The sequence below is a fragment of the Centruroides sculpturatus genome, unplaced genomic scaffold (assembly GCF_000671375.1).
Source record: "Centruroides sculpturatus isolate CEXI.00-Female unplaced genomic scaffold, Cexi_2.0 scaffold151, whole genome shotgun sequence".
In the NCBI taxonomy this organism is placed as follows: domain Eukaryota; kingdom Metazoa; phylum Arthropoda; class Arachnida; order Scorpiones; family Buthidae; genus Centruroides; species Centruroides sculpturatus.
The window spans coordinates 821,692-849,010 of NW_019384363.1; the positions used below are offsets into that span (position 1 = coordinate 821,692).

The following is a 27,319-nucleotide window of genomic DNA, read 5'->3' on the forward strand; positions in this document are numbered from 1 at the left end:
AGCTTTCGGTTTTCTTTAACTTTTTAGTCAGATTTGATGTCACGTGAGCTAGGGATTAATGACGCAATATGTCAACAAACTTTCGAATCCTGGAGAAACACGTGACAAATTCTTCAATTACTTTCAATTGACACGTGCTTTTATTTTGCAATTTATAACTATAACACAGATTAAATGACTTTTTAAAACCACGTGTACCAAAACTTATTCGTAAGTATGCGTATGTGTTGCTTACTAAATTAAATAGTTAGAAAATAATTAAAACATTCAGCTTAATAATGGGTAATTATTTACAATCAGTATTCATTGTAAATAATTACAATTGTTTTATTAGGTAATTATTTACAATCAGTATTCATTGTAAATAATTACCTAATAAAACATTATATTAATTCATTACACATGATACATGATTTAATTGTTCTCAATATCTATTATTGATTTTACTCATCTTTTTTATACTTTATGTACAGTACATATATATACACACACAAATATTCAATACAAGTATGCCTAGAGAAGATTTTATCTTTGTCTTGCACCATTGGCTTTCCATACGGTTGTAAACCATCTCTGTGGCAATGGTGGCCAAACTGAGTCACCAGCCACATGCAGTTCCCCTATATACTTACACAATTACTTTTACAAACTTGGTATATACTACTTACACATATATAACATTTTTGTAAATTATCTGACTATTACATAGTGTAATGTACACAGAGATCTTAAGTGTAATGCATAACTTAACCTTGAATAGGCAACTGAAAGCTTAGGGTATATTCATAAAGTTGGAGGAGTTAAATGATTATTTACCTAGTCACTTAGTCATAAAGTACCAGTAAAGTAAGAGTAGTGTTTACTATTGAACAGTAATAACTGTATTATATTTAGTTAAAATACTATAAATAGATGATGAAGCTCATTTATTTTTGATAGGCAGTGTATGGCTCTTGTTGTGACAAGGTTTGGCCACCCTTGCTGTATGACTTACAATTCTTATGGATTACAATCCAAAAAATCAAAAAGATCATGGGTCCATGAACAACTCTTCTTAAGATATGAATATCCAAAACTTGTTTTGTATATTGCTGAATGATTTGCAAAAATTGATTTAAAAAATATAAAAAATTAGAACAATCCTAAAACAATTTTTAAATTAGTGTTTTCCTCTTTATAAGAGGAGATTAAAAATATTTATACAACATGAAGCATATTGTATACAAGAAATTATATGCTGACATATATTTAGTTCATAAAGTTTATATTGTACTACCAGTGTGCTTCCCAGATTCTTTCCATCATGACATTTGAATAACAACAGATTTCCAGAACCCCAACAATCTGTACACAAAATAATTTATTTGATAAAATTCATTTTTGTTCAACACTTCATTTCTAACTTTATCCTAAAAAAAAGAAAACAAAAGTCATCACAGACAAATTAAATTAAAAAATTGTTCAATACAATCATTTTGATTAGTTTTTCAAATTAAATCTCAATCTGCTAAATTGAGATTTAATTTTTGAGATGGTTGAACCAATTTTCTTTCAAAACATGTAATGGATTTTACAATACTGTAATTTGGATGATTCTTTTCAAATGTCTTCAAGAGCTTGAAGTCTGTAGAGTTAAAAAAACTTTGCAGATTTCAAGCTGTAGTTTTGCAAATTGTGTACAAAATGATTAATGCTCATTATTCATATCCCTATATGAAATTCCATATCGAGAAAATTCATTTAGTTGGTCTAATTATTTTAGTTCCTCTCAATTTTTGGGTATGTCTGACTAAATCAAAAAGGACATAAACAAATCTTATAAAAAGTCATTGCTAGATCCACAGTTTTGGTGTTTTTAATTTGTACAGGAATGGTCTACAACCCTACTGGGGTGCTAATATTGCACGACAAATCAAATGTTAGTCACCAATAGATAATTTCAGATAAAGTAAATCTACTGAAATGATAAAATAATATGCTTACTGTATTGCTTATTTAGTATTTTTAATTTGCTATAAATATGAATGTTTAATTGTTACAAAAATTTTGTGTGTTTTGTATTTTTACTTTACAATAGATCTATATCAGTATTGTCATTTTGAATATTCACAGTATGGTATTAAAAACATAATTTTGTGTATTCACAAAGTTAAAATTATAAAAATGAATCTATAATATCACTTAATTTAATAGAGTTAATTAAGTGGTTTTTTATTATTTAAAGAATGATAAATTTATATTTCAGATATCAATTTAATGATGAAAATTCCCACATATATATACAAATGTTTAAGTTATACTCAAAATACTCGTTCAAAGCTTGTTATATTGGGAACCGGATGGGGAGGTTATAGTGTCTTAAATTCCATCAATAAAAATCTTTATGATATTGCAGTTGTTTCTCCACGAAATTACTTTTTATTTACTCCCCTTCTATGTAGTACTACTGTTGGAACTTTGGAATTTAGGTGAGTATAATTAACATTGTTTAACATAATTTCTTAAAAATGTTAAGTGAATTCATTTTATCTTTTCATATAATACAATAAAAATTTTTCATAAAATATTTTCATTAACTCAATTATTGGTACAAATCTTATTTTAAAACTGTAATTAGGAAAGTTGCAGTTAATAAGGAATACCTGTATAGCTGCGCAGGTTGAACATCACTAATTCAGTAAGATTGGGACTAGACAGGTGTTGGGACAGCAGACTTTCTAAACCATTGAAGCTTAGGGTAAAAAATTACAATATGGTAATACAGTGTCTCTATATGCATAGCAGCACCAACACTTTAAACAAGCTGTGGTGGATGTCAGTGATATGGATTGCTGGTAGGCCTAGTGTCCCATGCAGCAGTGCGCTCAGCCACATGTTGCCAATTTATAGATGATAATCTGATTTATGAATAGTTTGAAGTGATGTTCTGTTGGATATTTTCCTAACCCTGAGGAAAAGTTGATAATTTTGGATATTTTTAGAAAATCTTATAATTTGTTTCAGTGCAAGTATTAAAGATTACAAATTAGCAACTACAACAGACACAGAATCAACTTCCGGTACATATAATACAAAAAACAAACACTGCACAAACATTTTCTCTCCTTCCAAATTCTTCAGATGCGAATGACCTGTTACCCAATGAAGCATTATCAGAATTAACGCCTATTTGTGAAAATTTTTAAAACAATGTAATTTGAATGATGTCTGTTGTACTGTACATATATCCCAGTGTGGAGTGGTGTGTAAATTAGCAACTTTTTATATGATAAAAAAAAATTAAAATACAGAAAGGATTAAATAAGCTATGATAAGAAAATAGACCTTGATTTGACCCTGCATAAATTAAAATAACAAATTATATGTTTGCAGACCTTTTCCCCATTATTTTGAAATGAGAATCAACTTCTCTAAGCCCATACTTTATGTATCTGCAGATAACTTTGGAAATTTCTATGTTCAGAATTAGATAATTTCAGTTTTCAAATGGACAAAATTCACAATTGGCCAAGCAGCAGTCATACAAGCTAATAATTCCAGATCAAATTACTATCCCAAGCCATTAAAACTGCCAGACTAGTGAATCTTGTATTACTGAGTTCAACTTTTTTGAAGCATTATTTAATAGCCTACATAATTGAAAATTTGTTTTAGTTGACTAATAGTATAATGATGATAAATTGAACTTTCTCATGTTTCCAGCAGTGACAGTGATGTAAAAGACAATGCAAATGTTTTCAGCCACATTCAGGGGCCAGTGTTAGGCTTATACAGAAGACTGTTTGTTTTAAAGGATTTTGTTGCAGACTGTGTTTTTTTTAAAAAACGCTCCAAATTCCAAAAGTTTGGTTAAAATGAAGAAAGTTTTCTCTAGAAACCTAACACTGGCCCCTGAACATAGCTGAAAATGTTTGCATTGTCTTTTACAACACTGTCACTGCTGGAAACCTATGAAAGGTTAGTTTGTCATCATTTATTTAGTAGTACTAGCTTTAAGAATAATTTTATGTAATAGTATAGTATTTCATTTTCATATCAGATTTTTTGGAATGTATTTAAATATTTACTGTTCTCAATATAGAACCAATATTCTTTTTTTTTATCTCATTAAAAGCGATCAGCAATAATAATAATATGTAGTATATTTACTTAACCTTGTGATAGGTTACAATTTCATGATTAACAATTTATTATATTAAATAGAAACTTAACCTGTATATTTTTAAAAACTGAAAACATTTTTTTCTATCTAGAATTTTTAGCACTCTTCTTTTTTTCTATCAATGAGTGATGTGACTAGGTTGCAATTGTCACATATGCACAATGCCAGTTTCAGTACACAGGATTTTTTATAAAGTTTTTTGTGAATTTTATATTCTTTCAAAGTATATATTTATTTAATTATACAGGTTGACCACAAGAAGTAACAGGACAGTAATTATTTTTAATTGCCCATTCTGAATCATTCAATGTTTGATTTTTAAGTGCTTAAGATAAATTACCTTTTGTATTAGAATATGTATTTCTTTTTTCAGATCTATAATTGAACCAGTAAGAAAATTAAGAAATTTTCATTCAACGGATCAGTTTCATCTAGCATATGCTGTTTCCTTAGATGCAAAAAATAAATTTGTTACTTGTAAGAATGTGATTCGTCCAGATGATGAATATCAATTAAAATATGATAAATTGATAATTAGTGTTGGAGCATTAAATAATACATATGGAATACCTGGTGTTAAAGAATACACTTTTTTCTTAAAGGTACCAGTACAGAAGATTTTAATATAAATGATTAATCAACATTTTGAATATTTTAATGTATTATTAATGAATGCATTAAATTTTGAATGAAGAATAAGACAAAATATTATATTTTAGATAGTTAAAACATTATTATGTTGAAAATGTATTTATCATATAAACTAAAGTTTTCTTATTATTAAACAGAAATTGTTTTTTGTATGATTTTAAATTTTATTTGAACTGGAAACAGTTTGACTTAGAATGATTTGGTTACTATAATCGTTAGTACTTCTTATTGTTTTGTAAAAAATGAGAGTTTAAGCTCTAATCCAAATAGTTTTTTCCATAAATGAAACAAATTATACTAGATACTTGCATAAAATAATATAAGCTCCTTGCAAACATGGGTACCAATCCATATGGCTATCCCCCAATATTTTTTTGTACCATAGTACAGAAATTAAAAGTAGAAACAAGTATTATGCCCAATTAATATATTTTATTTTGTATACCTACTCAAAACTTGGCAATGAGAAATTTTTCTTATTTGCTGTCATTGGATCATCTTCACAATATATATATAGATCAATTCTGGTGGCTGCAAAAGTAAGTCAGTGAACTAATTCTTGAATAGATTACTTTTGACTCCACAATTTCAGAGGCAACTTACTTGAAATTAAGGATATGAGTGCAAACATCTTTAAAACTGACAAATCAGCTCATTGTTATAGTAACAATGAGTAGTTTATTCTGTTTTGAGGACTGTACTGCCTAAAATGTGTAGTCTTTAAGAGAGAGAAATGTTTTAATTGTATAAACATCTACTATTTTTTAATGGTGTATATGATGATCATTTTTAACAAATAAAATTAAATTCTCTAATAAACAATAACAACAGTTATGATGCTAAATTATTTAGTGAGTAGAAAAAATGATTAATTACATTAAAATAAAAATAATTGTAATGTTGTAATTTAACATTATCATTATTTATATTTGGTATTGGGGGGGGCACTGCTTGCAGTTGAGCGTGTTAGTGAACTTTTACGTGAGCTTCTTTGAAGTCCAAATTATGGAAAATATCGAATTTTGGATTATGGTGTTCGAGTTGTTGTTATTTCTGGGTGGGATAGAGTTAAATCCCGGTCCTGTTGATCGCACTCTGCCGCATTCACAGATTCAGGCATTGGCATCCACTGCTAAACGACATCGTTCTCCGAGTGAACCTTCATTGAAAACGGCGAGATTAGAAGATTTCTTCCCTTTAAAGTCAGACACAAGTAAGTCTATTCCTGGGGAGGTTATTTCTTATTTGGATGACCGATTTGATAAGCTTTTTTCGACGTTAAATGAGGTAGTTGCGAAGATAGATTGGTTGGCTAATTTACATAATGACCATGATCGGCGTTTGACTCAGTTAGAAGCCAAACTAGGAGAGATTTCTAAAATTAAAGATGATTTGCAACGGGAAAACAGTTTGATTTTGTATTCTTTGGACAAGGTGTCGAATGAAGCGAGAAAGAAAAATTTCTTAATTAAAGGTTTGATTGATGATGGTTCTGATTTGAATAGGAAGGTGCAGAACCTGTTTTATACATTGATAGGTGAATCAAGACCTATTCCAACGGTTAAGATAGAGAAATTTAAACGTTCAGATATGGTATTGGTGGAATTGCAGTCATTTGCAGACAAAAAATTAATTTTTGCTAATCTTGGAAAGATAAAAGCCAATGACGTATTAAAAAATATACAAATTTTTGAAGATTTATGTTGGCGCTCAAGATTGAGACGGAAAAAGCTTCTGCCTTTTTTACGTGCTTATAGATTGGAGGGCAGGCGAGTTCGATTGATGGCCGACGTTTTACAGGTTGCCTCAGAGAGATATACTTATGATTTGGCTAGAGGAGAATTATTGAAACTTGATTTTTTAGTGGAAAGCCGTGTAGTAGATTCTCCAAATGTTCTCTCTCCGATTCAGGGAAGTGTACAGTAGAATTGAAAGTTTCAGCATGGAACTCCCAGGGCGCCTTTCTGACTAATCTGAATGATAATGGTTTTGTTGAACATATTACCAGAACTGATATTTTGGGACTGACTGAGACTTGGTCTACAGTTCCTTTATGTTCGAGAGTTAAAAGTATTAACTGTAAATTTAAAGTTTTTGAGATATTGGCCACCAAAAATTTGGGGAGAGGTAGACCATCGGGTGGGTTACTTTTGGCCATAAGTGGTGACCTGGGAGAAGTTAATTTGCTTCTGTCACGGCAATACATGATGGTTGTTAAAGTGAAATTTAATCGGAGGCAAAGTAGAGGATTACGTGAAATGATAATCATATTGGTTTACCTTCATATACCTATTTTTGATCAATTAATTTCAAGACTAGAAGATTTGATCTCTGATTATACATCAGATTACGATCTTTTGTTGATGGGTGATTTTAATGCACGAATTGGTTTGACAATGGACTCTTTTTGTGGTGGGAATGTGATTTCGAATATTCGACTGTCAAACGATAAAATTTGTAACAAAAGAGGACAGTTGCTTATTGACCTGGTGAAATCTTATAACATTTACATAATAAATGGTCGTTATCCTTTCGACTCACCAGCTGACTTCACTTATATATCTGGATTGGGTGCTTCAGTAATCGATTTAGTGATTTTGAGCGAAGGTTTGGTGGCGAGACTACGTGATTTTGTTGTTTCCGATGACTACATGTCTGACCATCGTATGCTGAATTTTGGAATTTTGATTGATACTGATGAGGATAGACAACTAAGTTTGATTGATAGGACAAAACGATTAACTTGGAAGGAGGATAGATCCACCCTATATTCCGAGGCAGTTTCGGTTGGATATGCAAACGTTGTCTTAAGTGGTGGAATGGAGGATAGGTACTCTGGAATTCTGGATTTGATTAAGACATCAGCTGAACAATGTGGAATGTTTTCATACTTAGGAATGACGAAAATACCGTCTTCAGTTTGGTTCGATAGTGATTGTAGAACAGCGAAGAGACTAAAGAATAAAATGTTGAGGAGGTTTCGGATATCCCGTAGTAAAGACGATTTGATGTATTATTGTGGTTATAGGACTGCCTTTCGATCATTGTGTAGGATAAAAAAGAAGAATTATTGGTCAAATATTAGTAGGCAGCTGCAAAATACACGTTCTTCTAGACAGTTTTGGTCTATTGTTAACAGATTTAGTATGATAAAAAAACCCGATAGTCAAATTCCTCTTCAAGACTGGGAACGTTTTTTGGAGCATGACTTTTGTCATCCAATTTCTGATTCAATTCTTGAGTTTGATCATGAAAACGTTTCTCCCATTTTGGACGCTCCAATTTCATTATCGGAGTTAAAGATATCAATCTGTAAACTTAAAAGAAAATCAGCTCCTGGCATGGACGGTATAAATAATGAATTTATTATTTATTTACCTGATGAGGTGTGTTTAGAATTACTTACATTATTTAATAAGATTAAGGAGACAATGATATTTCCTGAGCATTGGAGAAATGTGATGTTGAAAATGATCTACAAGAAAGGAGATAAATCAAAGCCTCAGAATTATCGTCCAATTGCATTGCTTAACACTTTTAGAAAATTGTTTACTGGAATATTGGCAGATCGGTTGAGTCAATGGCTAATGGAATTTAATATTATTTCTCAGTTTCAAGGAGCATTTGTTCAAGGAAGAGGAACTATGTATAATGTTTTTATACTTAACGGGTTAATACAGTATGTTTTGTCAAGGAAAAGACGTAAAATTTATTCGATATTTGTGGATCTGGAGAAGGCGTTTGATAGAATTAATCTTAATATTCTGTGGCAAAAGCTATATTCAATAGGACTTTCAACTTCGTTTATTAGGCTACTTAAAAACCTATTTTGTAATACAAGGTATTATGTGAGTGACAACTTAACAACTACTAAGGGCGTTATTTCTGGTGGGGGCTTACCACAGGGAGAGCCTTTAAGTCCTTTGCTGTTTATATTATTTATTAACGATTTACCACAACTGTTCTCTACTTCAGAAATTTCGGGCTTTGCACTAGGAGATACTGTTGACTTGCATTGTCTAATGTATGCAGATGACGTAATTTTGTTGGCAGATTCAAAGACGGGTTTACAGCGAAAACTTTCTTTGCTGGTTGATTACGCAGAAAGAAATGACCTCACAGTTAATTTACAAAAAACGAAGGGAATGGTTTTTCGCAATGGAGGTAGATTATCAAAATCTGACAAGATATTTGTGAATAACACTGAAATTCGATTTGTCACATATATTAAATATTTGGGAATACATTTTTCTTCATCAGGTACATTTAATCATCATTTTAGTTTGATAGACGAAGATATTCAGAAAAAGACAGGGTACATTCTCACTGTACAGAAACGTATGAAGCTAAACTCTATGAGAGGCATGTTTAGGCTTTTTGACGCTTTTATTGGTTCCAGGCTGTCTTATCTATTTCCGGTTTGGGGTTTGGAATATTTGTCTAAAATGGAAAAAGTTCAGATGAAATATTTTAAGAGACTTTTTAAAATAGAACGTTCAATTTCAAGTTCTGCAGTTCGTCTTGAGTTGGGAAGACCACCATTGGAACTGAAATTTGTTAAAGTTATTGTTTTGTTCTGGTCCAAAATCATGGAGTTACCCTCATGTGATTTGCGTCGAATAACATATAATGTTTTGTTAACAGCAGTTAAACATGGTAAGAAAAGTTGGCCAGCTTCAGTTAAAAATATTTTTGATGGCTTGGGTTATTCCTTTTTATTTTTATCTCATTCAGCTTCTTTGTTGAGAACCCATTTAAATGCACTAATTCAAACTAAGTCAGATCAGTTGTGGAACTGGGATATGTCTTCAATATCAGCTAAACGAGTTAATCTGTGTGAATCACGCTTGGTCTGGTGTACAGCAAGTTACTTGAATTGTGAGACTAATTTTTCTACAAAAAGCCTTATTATGCAACTCAGACTAAACAGATTTCGAATTTTGTTCAAGGGTTACCGGATAAATATATCCAGTGAAGGGTGTTGTGAATTCTGTGGTGTAAAAGAAAAAGAAGATCTTCTGACTCATTTGTTTGAATCCTGTCAAGTGACATACCAACTAAAATGTTCTGTATTAGGGGAGGAGTTTAGATGTGATTATTTGAAGAATGAGGTTATGTCAAAAATTACCTTATTTAAGCTCTTCTCCTTTTTCTCTAAATCTTTGGAATTTCTTCGTTAATTTTACTATGATTTGTGTGTTTTTATATTATTATTAATTTGTCCCCATTGTAAGAAATTTAAATTTAAATCAATAAACAATAATAATAATAATATTTGGTATTAGAGTAAGATATTACAAAAAGTTTAATTTTTGTTTATTAAATTTTCACTAAACTCTTAAATCTGAAAAAGAATCATGTTAATACTGAAAATATTTAACAATAAAATTTCCACAGAAAACATTTAAGTATGAAAAAAATTTGCTTACTATAATCATGGAACTCATCTATACTGATAATGATAACCAATTGATAACATTAAGCAGAATAGATAAATATGACTGCATTTAGTATAAATTAATTTTATAGACTCTAACATTAAAAGGATTTGTTAAAACAATTACAAAATGTATAACTTAAAAATTAAGTATAATTTATATTAATTCATCTAGTGCTGTTTGCATGCTGTTTTTGTGTAGTATCATCTCTAACAACAGCTTTTAAAATGTATAAAACAATGATTAAGATTGACAGAAATAACTGATAATACACAAGTTATCAGCCACATAATGAGGTAATAACTAGAAGGGGAAGCTGAAAAATATATTTATCTGAAGGTAAAAATAAGTTAAAACGTTTATTAAAACAAGCAAAGTTTTATGAATACTTTTAAAATTAGTAAAAGCTAGTAAATAGACAAGATGATAATTACATTTAAAATTTACAATGAATTTTAAACAAATTTTTCGCAAGAAGTTAACAGAAGACAACACAGAGCTTCTTCATCCTACATCCTTTTCACACTTCAGTCTTATGGTAAAGTTGATCTTTTATTGTAAGCTCTTACCTGCCTCAATATGTAAAACATGTAAAATATTTTCTGTTGGCAATGTCTAATTTATATATACTAACATTAATAAAACTAGTAAATAGCCAGCGCAATAATTACATTTAAAATGTACAAGAAAATTTTTTTAAAATTTTATCCTATGTTATTTTTAAGAGCATTCAATAAAAGGTTGATTCCACCATAAGACTGTTTGTTCCTGAGGTATGAAAAAGACATAGACTGAAGAAAGATAAAGAAGCTTGGTGTTTTCTTTTGTTAATTTGAGAAAATTTTTTAAAATTTACTTGTAAATTTTATGAGTAAATTATGTTTTGAGACATGCTATTGTAATTCTGATAATATTAAACAACTGAACATCTGTAATTACAATAAGCAGATTCTATTGCATTTTAAAACAATATTAGATAAAAGTCTAAATATTTTATAAAAAATAATCTAATTTTTTATAAAATATTGTAATAAGAAATTTAAACATTAAAATAATGATTAATGTCAATGATCAATGAACCTATTAGTTTTTTCAAGTAATATGATTTTGTTTTTCACTTACTTTACATAATTTGATTTGAATACAAATCATAAAACATTTCAATATCTGAATTATTTAAAGAACACTTTACATTTATATAATGGGGTATGTTTAAAATTTATAGTTTTTTTCAGTTTCTCTTTTAGAACCAGTAGAATTTTTTAAATTTTTTATTTTTAATACATATTTTAAGTCTTTTCTTGTAAAAAACTTTACTATCCTTGTTGCCTAAAACTAAATTACATTGATAACTTCATAGATAAAAAGCCTAACATGTTTATTTTGTAATTTTTACAACAAATAAAATATTTTAAATACATTACATTTGGTATAAAGTTTTCAAATTAATAATAATATAAACTATTTTCAATGTAGAAAATAGTTACTATGGTAATTACTTTGAAAATCATTACACAAAAACCTTAATAATTAATATTTAACATAATGTTTGTAATATTAATTGTTACAGAAGTATTCACTCTTAATTTAAAATATTACTAAATTATTATTTTAAAATTAGATTTAAAATATTAATTTAGTTTTCACCATTGATATTTTGTAGTTATTTCTTTCCAGGAAATTAATGATGCCATGAAAATTCGAAATAAAATTTTGGATAACTTTGAAGTGGCTTTAGAGCCTAATACATCAGAAGATGAAAGAAAAAGATTATTGCACATTGTTATAGTAGGAGGTGGACCAACAGGTATAGAATTTGGTGCAGAATTATATGACTTTGTTAAACAGGTATGGATCTGTAAATACTAAAAATATAAATTTAAACTTATCAATTAATCATTGCTAGAGAATTTATAAAACAAATTTGAAAAATTTATGTCAATATGATTATCATATCACTATTTATTATTTACAGGAATATTTTCAGCATTTGATTATTTACATAATTATCTCAAAAAAAACAGAAATTTTTATGAATGTATAAAAAAAAAATATTTGATATCATCTAATTCAAAAATTATGAATATGAACATGTAACCTTGAAATTGAAATTATATTTCATTGAGTAGAACTCCAAATATTGAAATACCTATAACTATTTTCTCAAAAATTTAGGGGATGTATTGATGTAATCAAGATAATCTAATTTGCAATAACTTATACAGTAGAACCTCGAAAACTCGACCTAATGTGGACCGAAGGGTGGCCGAGTTTGTGAAAATGCCGAGTTATCGGGAATGGGGTTAAAAAAAATAAGTACAAGTATTTCCTCAGAAAATACTGTACTGTACTTGTACAGTATTTACTTGTACAGAATATAACAGAGAATAAACTGCCCAAATACCCTTAAACAAAGGAAAAGTACGTCCTTTATGAAGGCATAGAGCCTTTACTACATGAAAATGAAAATTAATGAATACACTGTGTACAGTAATTTACCTGATAAGACAGACCTCAGAAAAATACTTTATGAGAGCTTTTATACTTTTATAAAGCTGTCTATAATGAAAATTAATTAACTAAGGATTTTTTTGCCCTGTCAAGGTGTGGACCAGTTATCCGGAGTGCTAAGTTATCGAGGGACGAGTTTTCGAGGTTCTACTGTAAAACCTTTTACTTTTAAAAATATTGCAAATTTCTTTAAGTTTCTGCAGTCTTGCACATGATCAAATATAGTCGACCCCCTATAACGCGGTAGATACATTCCACTTTATAAGAATTTCGTGTTGTAGGAATCCTTAAATACATGAGCCAATCACAGCCCGGCACATGTGCAGTTTACGGACTACGGCTGTTTGAAAGGTTTTCTTCCATAAAATTAATCGATTCTAGACTAATTTAACTCAACATTTCCAAAACACATATAATTTTTTGGGAATAATCTGTATAAACTATGCTATAAACAAAAAATTGTAGGATTACTTACCGAGTGTGCACCGTTCGACGTCGCCATTGCTTAAGCTTGTTTTCATCGCAGAGCAGAGTACCGAACGGCAGGCATGTTTTCTGATAAGTTATTTTTCTTTGAAAAATCCGCTGAACTTTGGAGATATTGTTAATAGAAATAATTTTTATGGCTGTTGAATAAGAAATGTTCTCTTCACAAGAAATGTATAAAATTACAGCACTGTATTAGACTTACAGTACCTAATTTATATACTGTACAGACGATAGTAAACTCAACTTACCTGCCTAAACTCTCCGTAGCGTCTAAGTAGTTCGGCTGCTCATCCACTATTGGTCCAGATTCGACCAATCCTGTTGCGACACAAGTCGGCGATGATGTTTTACCGCACTTTACGAGTCCCTTTTAGCATCTTTATACGAATACGGTTGCAATTTTTTTGCCACGATATACACATCCACATTATATGAACCTACGTTATAGGGGGGTCGACTGTACAGTAAAATCTCACTATTTTGAAACTCGAGGGACCAAAAAAACACAACTTTGAATTATCTGGGTTCAAATTATTCAAACTTTTTTTTCAAATAGAACTTTTTGTAATTCTTGAATAAAATTATGACATTATCTTATATAATTTTACCTGTTCATTTACAAATGCGTTTATATTATGAGTTATTACTTAAGAATTTGAAGATATTTCGAAAAAGTAGTCAGTTGGCATGTAGTTAATGAAAACAATAAAAACGTAAGCAAATTATATTCAAAGCAAGGCCTGAAAATAACATACAAAAAGCTTAAGTGCTTCAAAAAGAATTACCATGAATTTCTTGTAGAGGATCAATGGCTAGTTCTATGAAGAATTCACCATCTTAAGTTTGAGATTTTGAAAATTATGTGATCTGATGGAAACAATCTCTATTAATGTTTAAAGCTATAAGTACACATTCTATTGTAAATATGCATGTGTATTTAATGTACTTTGGAATTATTGAAACAATATATTTTTGTGAAAAATGTCCAAAATAATTCCTTCCATAAAAATTAAAAAAAGCTCACTCCTCGTTGGTAGTCCAAATTGTACATATTACCAATGGATGTCCAATAAATCAACAATGTATAATTGGTAAAACTGAAACCAAAACTGCCATTTTGGCATGGAAACTTTCTTATAAACATGTAATATGATGGAAGATTTCAAATTAAATATTATTTTTGCAGGTCACTGGACCAGATAATGACTGAATTATCTTTACAAAATATATGCGAAATCCTATTCTCTTGGTCAGGGATAGACATGACTTTGAATTACATGATACTTCAAATTATCCAATATTGAAATAATGAGGTTTTACTTTATGCAGTGTTCCTATTTTCACTGTTTGTATTAAACTAGCCATTTGTGTTTTCTAACCATTTATCATTTGTTTTGTTCACATTGCTTATTCAGCCTCCATATTTCTAATTTTATGAAGATTTATTTTTTTTTAATCAACACAAATTTATATCTTATAACCCATATCATAATAAAATAATTAATATTTGATATTAATAAAATATTTGTCTTCAATGATTGTATGTCTTGTATAAGTTTTTAAATAAAGAATCTGATGATTTCATTTATTCATAAGTCATCAAGTAATCAAAAAAATCCAGCAGTAATTGGAACTGTTATTAGATTTTTAAAATATTTGAAATGAATATTTTTAAAAAGTAATAAATTTCAAACATGAGACAGTTAAGGATGATATCTTTTAGACTTGAGGAAAAAACTAGAGATTTGATAGTCCATCGGACTGTCAAGATCAGGATTCTCTAGTATTCTATAGATGTTTTGAAATTATTTTCATCTCCTGCAGTAATAACAATAGATATAATTAAGAGAATTGCTTTCTACATTGCTTTGAACTTTTAGTTATCAAATTATTTGAAAACTACAGAATTAGAAATATTTTTAATTATCTTTTTCTCATAGGCTCATTTCAGCTGATATTGTTAATAATTATGTTTCATAATAATTAAAAATTTAAATTAAATATACTTAATGTTTAATAAAAATGTTTGTGTTTTTGTGTTAATGATTTTATATTTTTTTTAAATCTAAAAATCAGATTAAATTCTTTGGTGTATTATAATGATAGTTAATTACTGAATTAACTATCATTATAATACACCAAAGAATATATATAATGTATACTTGTACTTGTACTTGAACCATATATAACCAGGGTGGCCAAGCTCCTTGATAGTCCGAGCCATTTTTCAAAATTTGAAATTTTTCGCGAGCCGCAATTAAATACGTATTAAAAAGGTATGCAAAAAATTCCAGATTACAAATTATATCCATAGCAAGAGTGATACAAATTGTTTCTTCCAGAGCACAATGTCAGCTGTCCATTGCAATGACAGTTTACAAATTCAAAATCAGTCTGGAGTTGGTCGATAACGGACGATTACACCACTGTTTATATTCGTTCGCGCAGTTTTCGATGAGTCATATCATTCTTAACTTGGACGGAAATGAAATTTGTTACAACGTTGCACTTAATCTTTCATATTTGTTGTTAGTAATTTAAAAGCAGGGCTGTGGAGTCGGAGTCGGAGTCGTGGAGTTTTGATATTTTAGTCGGAGTCGGTAGATTTTTACGCGACTTCCACAGCCTTGGCAGGGCTGTTGAGTCGGAGTCGGAGTCGGAGTTGTGGAGTTTTGGTGTTTTAGCCGGAGTCGGAGTTGTGGAGTTTTGGTGTTTTAGCCGGAGTCGGAGTCGGAGTTGGTAGATTTTTACGCGACTCCACAGCCCTGTTTAAAAGACATTTTGAAACACATACGAAACGATAATAATTTTTTAAAATATAATAACACAAAAATGAAAAGGGAACTCGGGTACATTTACCAAGAGCCACAAATAATTTTTCAAAGAGCCGCATGTGGCTCGCGAGCCGCAGGTTGGCCACCCCTGATATATAATGTACTTGTACTTGATTAATTATATTTGAATGTAGTCAAAGAACTTGCAATTAAGATTTATAATTTTTTTTATGTTAAAAAGAAAACAAAGTATTTTATTCATGAATATTTTAAGCAAACTAAAACATTGCTTTGTGAGATCATAAGGCTCAGTAGAGGCAATCCATCAAGTAAGTGGGCAAGCAAATGATGTAACAAAGCAATCCTTACTATATTGGGATTAGAACACTTTCTGTCTATCCCAATTCAAATTTTTTAAAAAACTAAAGATATTCACATCATCCAGATATTCTAATATGAAATTAATTAATTAATCTTTTTGTAACAATGTCTCATTGCTATAGATTTTTTATTTTTTATACTAATTTAAAATTAGATAAGTGTATTTATATATTTTTCTTCATGTTAAAACTTTGTAAAATTTATTTTTTGCATAAAACAGTTAAGTATGTGAACACTTCAACTATTGAATTATTGTGTTCCTAAAAATCAAATCAAAATTAAATTATATTTTAAAAACATTTTTAACTCAGTATTATATCATTTTTGGTTATTTGATAAATATATAATCGAAAATTAATATACAACAGCATTTCTTTAATAATGTTCCCAAAATTATTTACTTAGTTTTAAATTAATTGATAATGTATTCAATTTTACATATACATATTTTATAAAAATGTAAAAAATTATTTTTATTTAGTATAAAATAAATTTTTACTTTTGTGCTGAATTTTTCAAATTCCTAAAATTCCTAATTCTGAATACTTATAATTTATGATAATATATTTTTTATCTTCTTAAGTTTAAATAATAATTTTAATTTTAGGATGTTTCTCGATATTATAAGAAACAAAAGGATTTAATCAAGGTTACGTTAATTGAAGAGAAAAAAATATTATCAACATTTGATAAAAAGCTTCAGTCATATGCAGAAAAGAAAATTCGTCAGAGAGATAATTTTATTTTAGTCAAATCTACAGTAGTAGGTAAACATAAAGTTAGATAAGGGTTCTTTTTAATTTTATTAATACATTTATAAACAGTAGTTCTAAATTTGAAATGTTTAAAATTCATATCATCATTACTTTTTAATATAATTTTATATACAGTAGAGCGTCGATTTTCCGAAAGTCAATCATCCGAAAAAATTCCAGTCGGCAAATTTAAATTTTCGCCAGTGCTGTGGCGCTTTAATCTTTGGATATGTCTTGGGCTACTCAAATATTTTACGTTTTTGATACTAAATTAACATCTGAAGTATAATTTTTTATTGTTTTTATATTTTTCAATATATTTATTTTGTTTGTACAAAATNTAGCATATATTTTGTTAACTAATAGTATAAAAATAATATATGTATTATAAATAAATACAGTAAAACCTCTAAACTTGAACTTGAAGACCAGTTTAAGCTATGGAGAGTTCTATGTACAGTGGTACCTCAGGATATGAAATTAATCCGTTCCGACACTGAGATCGTATCATGAAAATGTCATAAGGTGAATCATTTTTCCCCATACGATTACATGTAAAACCAAATAATTCGTTCCAACACGAAAAACACACTCAAATTAAAGCTAAGTAATACATTTTAAAAAAAATAACTATAGTAAGGAAAACACTGAAAAATGCATTTTGTAGTTGTAAATGTATAAATAATCATAATATAATACTAATTGATAAAAAAAATGTAATTTTATTTGCACTTTACCTTTGAGGATAGACAACGGTGGAGGTATAAATTGGTGGCGGAAGAGAGGGAGAAGGGAAATCATACTAAAACTTAAGTTACATAACATAATGTAACAATAACTTAAAAATAACTTAGAAAAGATTTTAAAAAATTAGTGTTGTTTTATTTTTTAATTTTTATTCACTGCTTTTTGCTTTCTTTCCTTCACTTCTACCAGCACTTCCACTGGATAGAGGTCGCTTGGTAAAATATCTATGCAAAGAGGTTTGGTTTTGCCTACTTTTTAAAATGTTTCTAAAATGACTTAGGCAAATGTCATTACTCCGAGCAGCAATACAGCCAATGTGAACCTTTTTGGGATGTTTCTTTTCAATAAAATCAGTCACTTTCTGATAATACCTCAAGATTTCCTTTATCGAGCGAGATACTTCCAAGACGAAGCAAACATGCAGACTGAGACCAACGAACAGAAGTGAATAAAAAATGGCGCTGCAAACTAATGTAACGTCGTAGGGTGAGTTTTTGTTCGTATCGTGGAGCAAAAATATGTTTGAATTTCATGTCGTATCCTGAAAATTTCATATGCTGGGGCGTTCGTATTCTGAGATACCACTGTATAATTTATTAGTAAAATTATTATGTATTGAATGATTTAATACAATTTGAAATATGCTTTTTTATAATTTGAATATTTACTAAATTACATCAAATTACATAAAAATTGAATAGTTACTATTTTTATATATATATAATACAATTATTAAGATGAATTAACAATAATTAATGATCATGTGCAGAAGTAAAACCAAAAAGTGTAGTTTTGGCAAATGGAGACAATATATCTTGTGGATTGGTTGTATGGAGTACAGGTTTGGCACCTCGTGAATTTACCAATGGACTTGATGTTTCTAAAACTCAAAATGGTAGGGTAAGTCATAATTTGATATCTTTAATTTGTAATAATGTCATAGTTACTTTGGACATTGCTTGCTGTTATTAAATAATGAGCAATTTTGAACAAGAATTTTGAAAATAAATATTACTTATTTAAGTAAATGTTATATTGTTTATATGTTTAAATATCTTTAGATTAACTTTTTATGTGCAAAATATCTTCATTACTGGTAGTGTTAATTGATTTTAAAAAAATTAAATCTTATTTGGTAGTTATACCTAGTATGCTAACTGTATTTTAAATTACATTTAGAATACAGTTTTACTCTAAAATATATTCATAGAACTGTAACAATCCTCATAATTAGTTTATCAAATTTTATTTATTATATTTGCTGGAAAAATGTTATGCACTATAGAGTAGGGCATGTCCAATCACTATATTGTAGAATATAGTTTTCTACTATACTATACAGAGAATGTTTCTATGTGTAGCAAAAAACTGTTGTTCCTCAGGCAAACAAAATGGGAGAAAAACATGAGTTAGAACAAAGCTTCCCAAACCAAACTTTCAACTGTCAACTAATGATTGAGAGACATAAAAGTATTTGACCTTTCTTGCTGGACATTCTTCTAACCTAACAACTAGCTAGTCAATAGCAAGATTACCTTGGCTATTTTGTCTTTTCCTTGTATATAGTTGTATATTATATTATATGTAGAATAGTTTGTTACATATTATATATATATATATATATATATAATGTGACAAAGTAAATATGAAGGTTAGTATAATTGATTTGTAAATCAGTATATATATTGTAATGGTTTAACTTCATATTAGTTATTTCAGTATTAAGAAGGAAAAGACTAATTTTATAATAAATTTGTATATATTATTTACATTATCTTTGTGTTTAGATATTGACAGACAACTATTTGAGAATTTTGGGAGAAGAAAATAAAGATATTTATGCTATTGGAGACTGTTCTGAGATACAAAATATGTCATTACCTGCAACTGCTCAGGTACTTTATCATTTTATTTAAAAAATGTAATAATTTACTACATAATGCAATGGAACCTGATTAACTTGAACTGGGATAACTTGAAATCATTTTCTTTCCCTGATCATCCAGCATAGAGATTTTACATGTTAAGTCAAACTGGTTAATTCAAATTTGTTGAACTGTTTAACTCAAACAAGGTTTAGATACATTATTTTCATAAACTCTCCAGAGTTTTAATTTTCCATTAAATAAGATAATTAACATTCATCTGTCAAATAAAGTAATTAGAAACTTTTTATAAAGCATAGGAACTACAAATGACTAAAAATAAACATTGTGTCATTTGATGGCAGGCAAGGGATGGAGCTTTGCAGACAGCATGTGTGACCTAGATACTGTAACTGCCATTAGAACCTACTTTTCTTTCAAACATTTTTTTTAATTTGATTGCTAATGGATTTTTGCGACTAGCTGACATAATAAATAAATGGATTTTTGATAAATTAATTTAAAAAAACGATTATAGTTCAATTCTACATAAAAATTTTAACCTTTGCAGCAAAATTTTAAAAACATAACAATTGTAAAGAGTGGTTTTTGTGTGATAAAAAATAAAAACAGATTGATTCTAGGCACAAAATATTGCACTTAAAAAATCTTTACTAAACACTTAGGAGTGAACAGATCAACCATTCAGAAAAGTATTTCTCGGTTAAGTGTTTTTGAGTTTCTCAACAACACCAAGAGGTTTACATTGACACAATGATTCTACATAATAAGATCAGATACAAATAGTTTATTATGGGTCACTGATAAGTCAATGCACAAAATTTTGATTTTTAGCCAAACCTCTGTAAGTTGAAGCTTTTTAATTCAAAGTCCAAACGTTTTTTCCCAACCAATTCGAGTTAACAGATTCCACTGTAATACTAACCCAAGAATTATAAAAGAAACTTTAATACATTGGTTTGTTATTTTGATACTAAATAAACTTTACAAAAATAAAAAACAACTTATCTTCAGATACTATTTGAAAATGCTTGTTTATTAAAACTACTATTTCTTGATTCTGCCAACTTTTTTATTAATATTGTTAATGACACTTACTTAATTTCAATCTTTTCATATTATCATTGTATGTTATAAAAAGAAAATAAAATACTTGTAGCATATGTCTAACTAGGAAAGTTTATACAGTAATACCTCGACTTACACTATCCCGACTTACACGAACCCGGAGTTACACAATTTTCAAATCTCGTCGATTTGTCTTTTGTTTGAGTGCCACGCAACCCTTGATTACTTACTCCCCCACACTATTGTTCAGCTTACATGTTCGGATGTGTCGCGTGGAATCGACATATAGCTACAATTTATTTTGTGTTATTTATTTCTGTGTTTGTTATATCTACGGAGACTTGAGAGACTTTACTGTGTCATCCAAACGAAGTAGAACTAATTCTTCTGCATCAAACAAGAAAAGAAAAACTTTATCTTTGGAATGTAAAGTTAACATTGGGTATGTTCGTAAAGTCGAACGAGTTAAGCGAGAATGAAGTCATCGTTATTCCTATTTCGTTAGACTTTTCGAACGATTCGTTACTAACGCGTTTAACTCGTTTGACTTTACGAACGTACCCATTATTAAAGACTTCGATACAAAAATGAAAATTTGTGAATTGGCAAAGAAGTTTGATCTACCGGAATTGTCGGTCAGAACAATTATAAAAGGCAAAGAAAAAATTCTCGAAGCTGTGAAAAATGCTCAATCTTTAAATTCAAGCATCATTCGTAAACGTCACAGTATTATCGCTGAGATGGAAACAATGTTAAAATTATGGCGTAATAATCAAGTAAATGTGAAAAATTGTAAAATAATATAGGCCTAATTTGTTATACATATGTATTATCTAAGATTTTATTAAACATTTTTTTCTAAATTATTGTTTTCTTTAGTCTCCGGCCCCAATTAAAAATTATTTGTATGTATTTATATGCAAAATTATACCCCGACTTACGCGAATTCGACTTACACGGTTACCACTCGGTCCCACCTATCGTGTAAGTTCAGGGCATTACTGTAGTTTGACAAGGCTGTAGAAACAAGTCCAACCAATCTGGTCATGTTTAGATCACTTTTTGCTGCCGATGTTACAAACACAGTTCTAATTTGAAAACACCTGCTAGCATGCAATACTTTCAGATCAAACTAGTAGACTTTTCTTTAGGAGGAAATTATCTCTGAAGGTGCAGATAGACTGGACAATTACTTGTAACAAATCTTGCACAAGCAATTTCCATATGGGTTTACACTACTAGCAATAATTATCATGATTATCTGTCAGAAATGTTGCAAAAGTTCTGTCTACCCTCTAAGTTCTTGCAAAACTGTTAACACTGTGAAAAGTCTAAGTTGAGTGTAATTTGTCAAGTGTTTCATTATAATACCTGATATGGCATCAGTTAGACATGTTTGTATTTCAATGGACATGTTTTAGAATAAGAAATTAAACAAATAAATTTTAAAGATTAAATATTAGTACAACATAAACTTGTAAAAACATACATTTTCCATTAGGGCCATAATTTTACTTTCTGAGAAATTTTTTTATTTACCTGTATGTTGTGTTTCTAAGTAATGCTTTTACCTAATGTGAAAACAATTGTATGCTTTTAAATATTGTAAATTAATTGTAATTTCTCAAAATACTTATATAATTGAATATAAAAGATAATGAGAAGATAATTTATGTGTTTTATATAAGAATCTTTAAAATTTAGTTTACATGTATATATTTATTACTTTGTGGTTAATACACTTTTCAGTTTATGGTTACATGTATCATATCTGGTCAAGATTTTAATAGAATAAATAATGATTATAAGTTAGTACAGTAGAGCATCATTTATCCGAAGGTCGGTTATCCGAAGGAATTCCAGTCAACAAATTTAAATTTTCGCCAGTGCTGTGGCGCTGTAATCTTTGGCTATGTCTTCGGCTACTCAAATATTTTAAGTTTTTGATACTAAATTAACTTCTGAAGTATAATTTTTTATTGTTTTTATATTTTTCAATATATTTATTTTGTTTGTACAAAATAAAAAAATAATTTTTAATGATACAATAGTCTTTGTTAGACTTAACATTGACGAAAATTCAACGCAAAGAGACATGCAACGGAGAAAAATTTCAACATGGGATAAATTAATATATTTTTTCATACATAATTGGTTATCCGAAAAATAAGTTATCCGAACAACCCCAGTCCCCAATTGATTCGGATAAACGACGCTCTACTGTATATAAATGGAAAAATTAATACACTATCAGCAATACATTCATTTATTAAACTAAAATTCATTATACCATGTATACAGTAATTGTTTTTGCTTTTATCATTCAATTTTCTAAATTTTTGAAACATTTATTTAGGTTGCAGAGAGACAAGGTCGTTATTTAGCAAAATGTCTGAATAAAACAGATACATCCGATATTCCTGAATTTCATTTTAAATCTATGGGAATGTTAGCTTATATTGGAGAATATACAGCATTAAGTGATCTACCTGAAATGAAACTGCAAGGTTTGCCATCCTTATTCATTAATATAATTATTAATTTGTTGTATGTTTTATTGTTTAAAACTAATCAAACACAAAAATTAATTTTGTTTTTATTTTATATTTTACTATATAAAACATATGAAGTAAGATAAAATATAAAGTAATGAAACTAAAAATTTTAAATAAAATTTAATTTTACTTTTTTTTATATTTATAAATTGAATGCAAAAGTTAATGTGAAAAATAATTATTAAAGAGAAAAGATATTTATATATCTTATACAAGCTTAGATATGAGGATTGTATTTATCATAAGACCATATTCTTCACATATTTAACACATTTCCTTCAATAATTCACAAATAATTGAATTCTTTGGCATCAACATAATTATAAAACTCTCATTTACCTATTATTATTTTCACTTTATGATCTGTTATGGTGTATTTTTAATGTTTTAACAGCCAAAAAATAAAGTGATTATCAAAACTAAGTTTGATGAATATGAGTGATGAGATAATACTTTAGATTTTGTTTACTGTATCTATTTTAACATTGACTATATATAAAATTAGATTTTGTTATATTTCTGACATATATCTGGAAACAGCAACTATGTTTTATCAACAATTAATATGTTTCTAAATAATTCAATAATAGTAAGCAGCTTTATCATTCATTACTCTTTCTCTGGCATAGTCATAGTCAGTACACACTTTTTCTTTACTTTTAATAAATGAGATTAACACAGTATTTTGTTTTTAAAAAATTCACAATAAACTTAAGAAACAGTAAATTAAATGTCTTCATACTTTGTTCTTATTAAACACCTCAGGAACATAACAGTTTTATGGTAGAGTACACTTTTTATTAGAGGCTTTTTACCCATGGACTACCTTTTCTCTTACCTCATAAAATGCCACTGGTTTTTGGAATTGCAAAATTGGGCTACAAGTATTCAGATATTTATAGGGCTCCAGGCTACTACATTTTGGGCCTCTTCAAAAATAATTTGGGCAACATTTCAAGGAATTCTGCTTTGCTTTTTTATAAAACCTATCTGGCAACCTATGAGGTTCTCACCTGACAGGTACTATTTATATGCAGTTTATTTATATTAGTACTAGCAGATGACTCCTGCGTTGTCTGTACAAAAATAACAACAAAAAAGATTAAGATTATTAGATTATTTAGTACTTCTAATCCTTATATTATATTATTTGATTTATATAACTACGAAGGTAATGTTAGGTAAGGGTTTATCACACCAAGTGACCAATCTACAACATTTAAAAAAACTCTAAATTCTATAGTAGAGGAATAAAGAACTTTTTGACTACTAATTAATACTGGTCTATTATTAATATTTGAAAAGTGATCCGTTTTGGATAGGTTATGATGGCCCTGCACTTGATCGAAATTGCTAACCTTAACATCAGAAAGATATGACTTGATTAAATAAAAAAGTCTTGTAAAAATGTGAGAATAATTGCTTTTATGTGATGATAAAGTGTTTATATTTTGGAAGCAGATTGTATAAACTACATAGGAAGTACATTCCCGCAAATATGACATTTATTGAAAAAGTATTGGGCTGCAATTTAAAAACAATCGTAGACCTATAAATTCCAGCTGTTGTTCGTCTGTATGTTGTCTGTCTCTGTCTTTTTCTTTAATCTCGAGAAGTTAGGTAGATGAAGGTTGAGACCAGATACGGAAATCTTAGGGGAGGAGGCCCTGATTAACTATATATGAACTTTTGATGCAAACTGGAAGTCATGCTATTACATTTCAAAACTTTTCTCCCAAAAGATGTTATAGATGACTGGCACAACTCTATTGTTAAAGGAAAAGTATGATGTACAGGGCAAGACATTACTAATAATTTGTGTGGAAAGCATATGTTTTAAATTAAATAAATTAAAAATATGATTAAAACTTAAAGCATTGTGACGTTATCACACTAAATAATTGCTTGTTAGAATCAGTTTCATTTATTTGGTTACGATAACACGACATGTGCGCGATCTGCCCAAGGTGATGCATCCCAGGATTATGGGACCCTATTTAGGTGTTACTAACGTGAAGAAACCGCGGAAAATATGTGGCCGTTGGCCAGGCCCGAACCCATGACCAATGTTTAGTGATTTTATCCACTTGGCTACTGGAAGGCATTTATTAGAATTAAGAAAGTACCAAATTGTTAGATGTGAAAAATTAAATTAACGAAAATAGCGTTCTGTATACGTAGCCCTATTCCGTTTTCTTAATAAATTACATGTTACATGGTATTTGGCATATTTTAGAGAAATATGTAAATCTCGGATAATTCAAAGTCACGATTATTTTGTCTCTTGAATTTCAAACTAACGAGGATTTCCTTTAACTACATGTAATTCAATTTACAATGAGTTAGCAAGGTGGCTACATAATGAAATATCAATCTTATCTGAATCAGTTCAAACTTGGATCTCATGGCATCATTATTGTTAGTAGTATAGATGCATGGTTCTCTCTCTCTCATCACACTGGCCATGTGTAATTGTGGTTGGCTATAGAGCCTAAATTTTCTATTACCTTATATTCAATCAACCAATGAATGAACTGTTCAATCAACTAATAATTTTAACAATTTGAATAAATTATTAAAATTATGTCTTAGAAGATAATTTTATTATTTAATTACAAGTTCTCACTTCATTTAAATGTATTTCAGGTTTCTTCTCTTGGTTCCTATGGAGGTCTGCATATTTGACAAGATTAGGAAGTTGGAGATCAAGAATGCAGGTGCCTATGGATTGGTTAAAAACACTTCTTTTTGGAAGAGATATTTCTAGGCTCTAACTTTCATGCATAATAAATTAGAATTAAGTATAAAAGAGTTTTGTATAGTTAAATTGCAAAAATAAAGTGTTAATGTGAAAGAGAACATAGTTTAGCATGTTCTTATTATGATTCAGTTTTGTACAGATTTATTATTTTTTTTAAATAAAGCATTTAAATTGTTTTGTATTTACATTTTAAAGAGTTTTTTTTATTTTATAGTTTATATTAATACTAATTTTTTAATCATTATTCAACATACAGTGCGATCTTAAAGTCCCTCCTTAGTGGGTCATGCTCACGTAGCTCAGCTGAGTGGTGACATCATAGCTTATTTCAACTCTTTCAATGGATGCGTTTACTTTTTGCTAACTTCCAAGCTCGCCGAGCTGACACCTAGCGCAGCCTGATGTCAAACTAGCCATCTTTGAACAAACTCCAAGCTCGTTGTAAATTCTCCGAGCTAGCAATGACGTCATGGGTGCGAAAAGTAAACGCCGTGCTCAGTGGCGTACCGTGGGTGTCAGCCGCCCGCGGCGGAGGAAAATTTCGCCCCCCCCTTATTTAGGTATCTCAATTTAAAAGACTAAATTTCAGTTTCGTCACATAATAAGTAATGAAAAATTCCGTGCTAGTGTTGCCACTTTTTTAAAATCGCTGACCCGGACGGGAGGTGAGGGTTGTTCGAAAAGAAGTTCCTGACGCATGCGTTTATCATTTTGCAATGCGAAGAATAATTTGCAGTGCATGCTGGTTCTAAATCAGTTACAGTTAGCGACTAGGGACACTTGGATAGGAATAACGCAAGTGGCCTAGCTCTATTGGATATTGAAGGTGTATATATATATATATACGAATAAATCGTACAAGCAAAAGAAAAAAAAAAGGTCAACAGGTTGCGCACGATATCCCCGGACGGCGAGTCGATTCCCGGACTGTCCGGATAGATGATAACACTATTCCGTGCTCATTTCAATCGGTCCGAGTCGTAAGTGGACGAAAATATGAAATAAAATGGTTCAAATTCTTACAAGATATTATTATTTATTGTGAAATTTTGCCGCCCCCTAAAAAGTGCCGCCCCTGCTACGGTACGCCACTGGTCGTGCTCATTGGTAGCTAACAAAAAATATACAGGCTGAGCGCGCT

The 27,319-nt window shown here is 29.4% G+C and overlaps 1 protein-coding gene across 1 annotated transcript; it reads left to right on the plus strand.

The window, feature by feature from the left end:
• On the plus strand, positions 1-26,615 carry LOC111641683 (internal alternative NAD(P)H-ubiquinone oxidoreductase A1, mitochondrial-like). Its single transcript, XM_023387891.1, has 9 exons — positions 1-210; positions 2,246-2,468; positions 4,536-4,764; positions 11,929-12,099; positions 17,014-17,173; positions 18,678-18,808; positions 19,696-19,803; positions 23,219-23,369; positions 26,064-26,615. The coding sequence occupies exons 2-9, from the start codon at positions 2,257-2,259 to the stop codon at positions 26,189-26,191; spliced, it is 1,290 nt and encodes a 429-aa protein (XP_023243659.1). The 5' UTR covers positions 1-210; positions 2,246-2,256; the 3' UTR covers positions 26,192-26,615.
• The last annotated feature ends 704 nt before the right edge of the window (positions 26,616-27,319 follow it).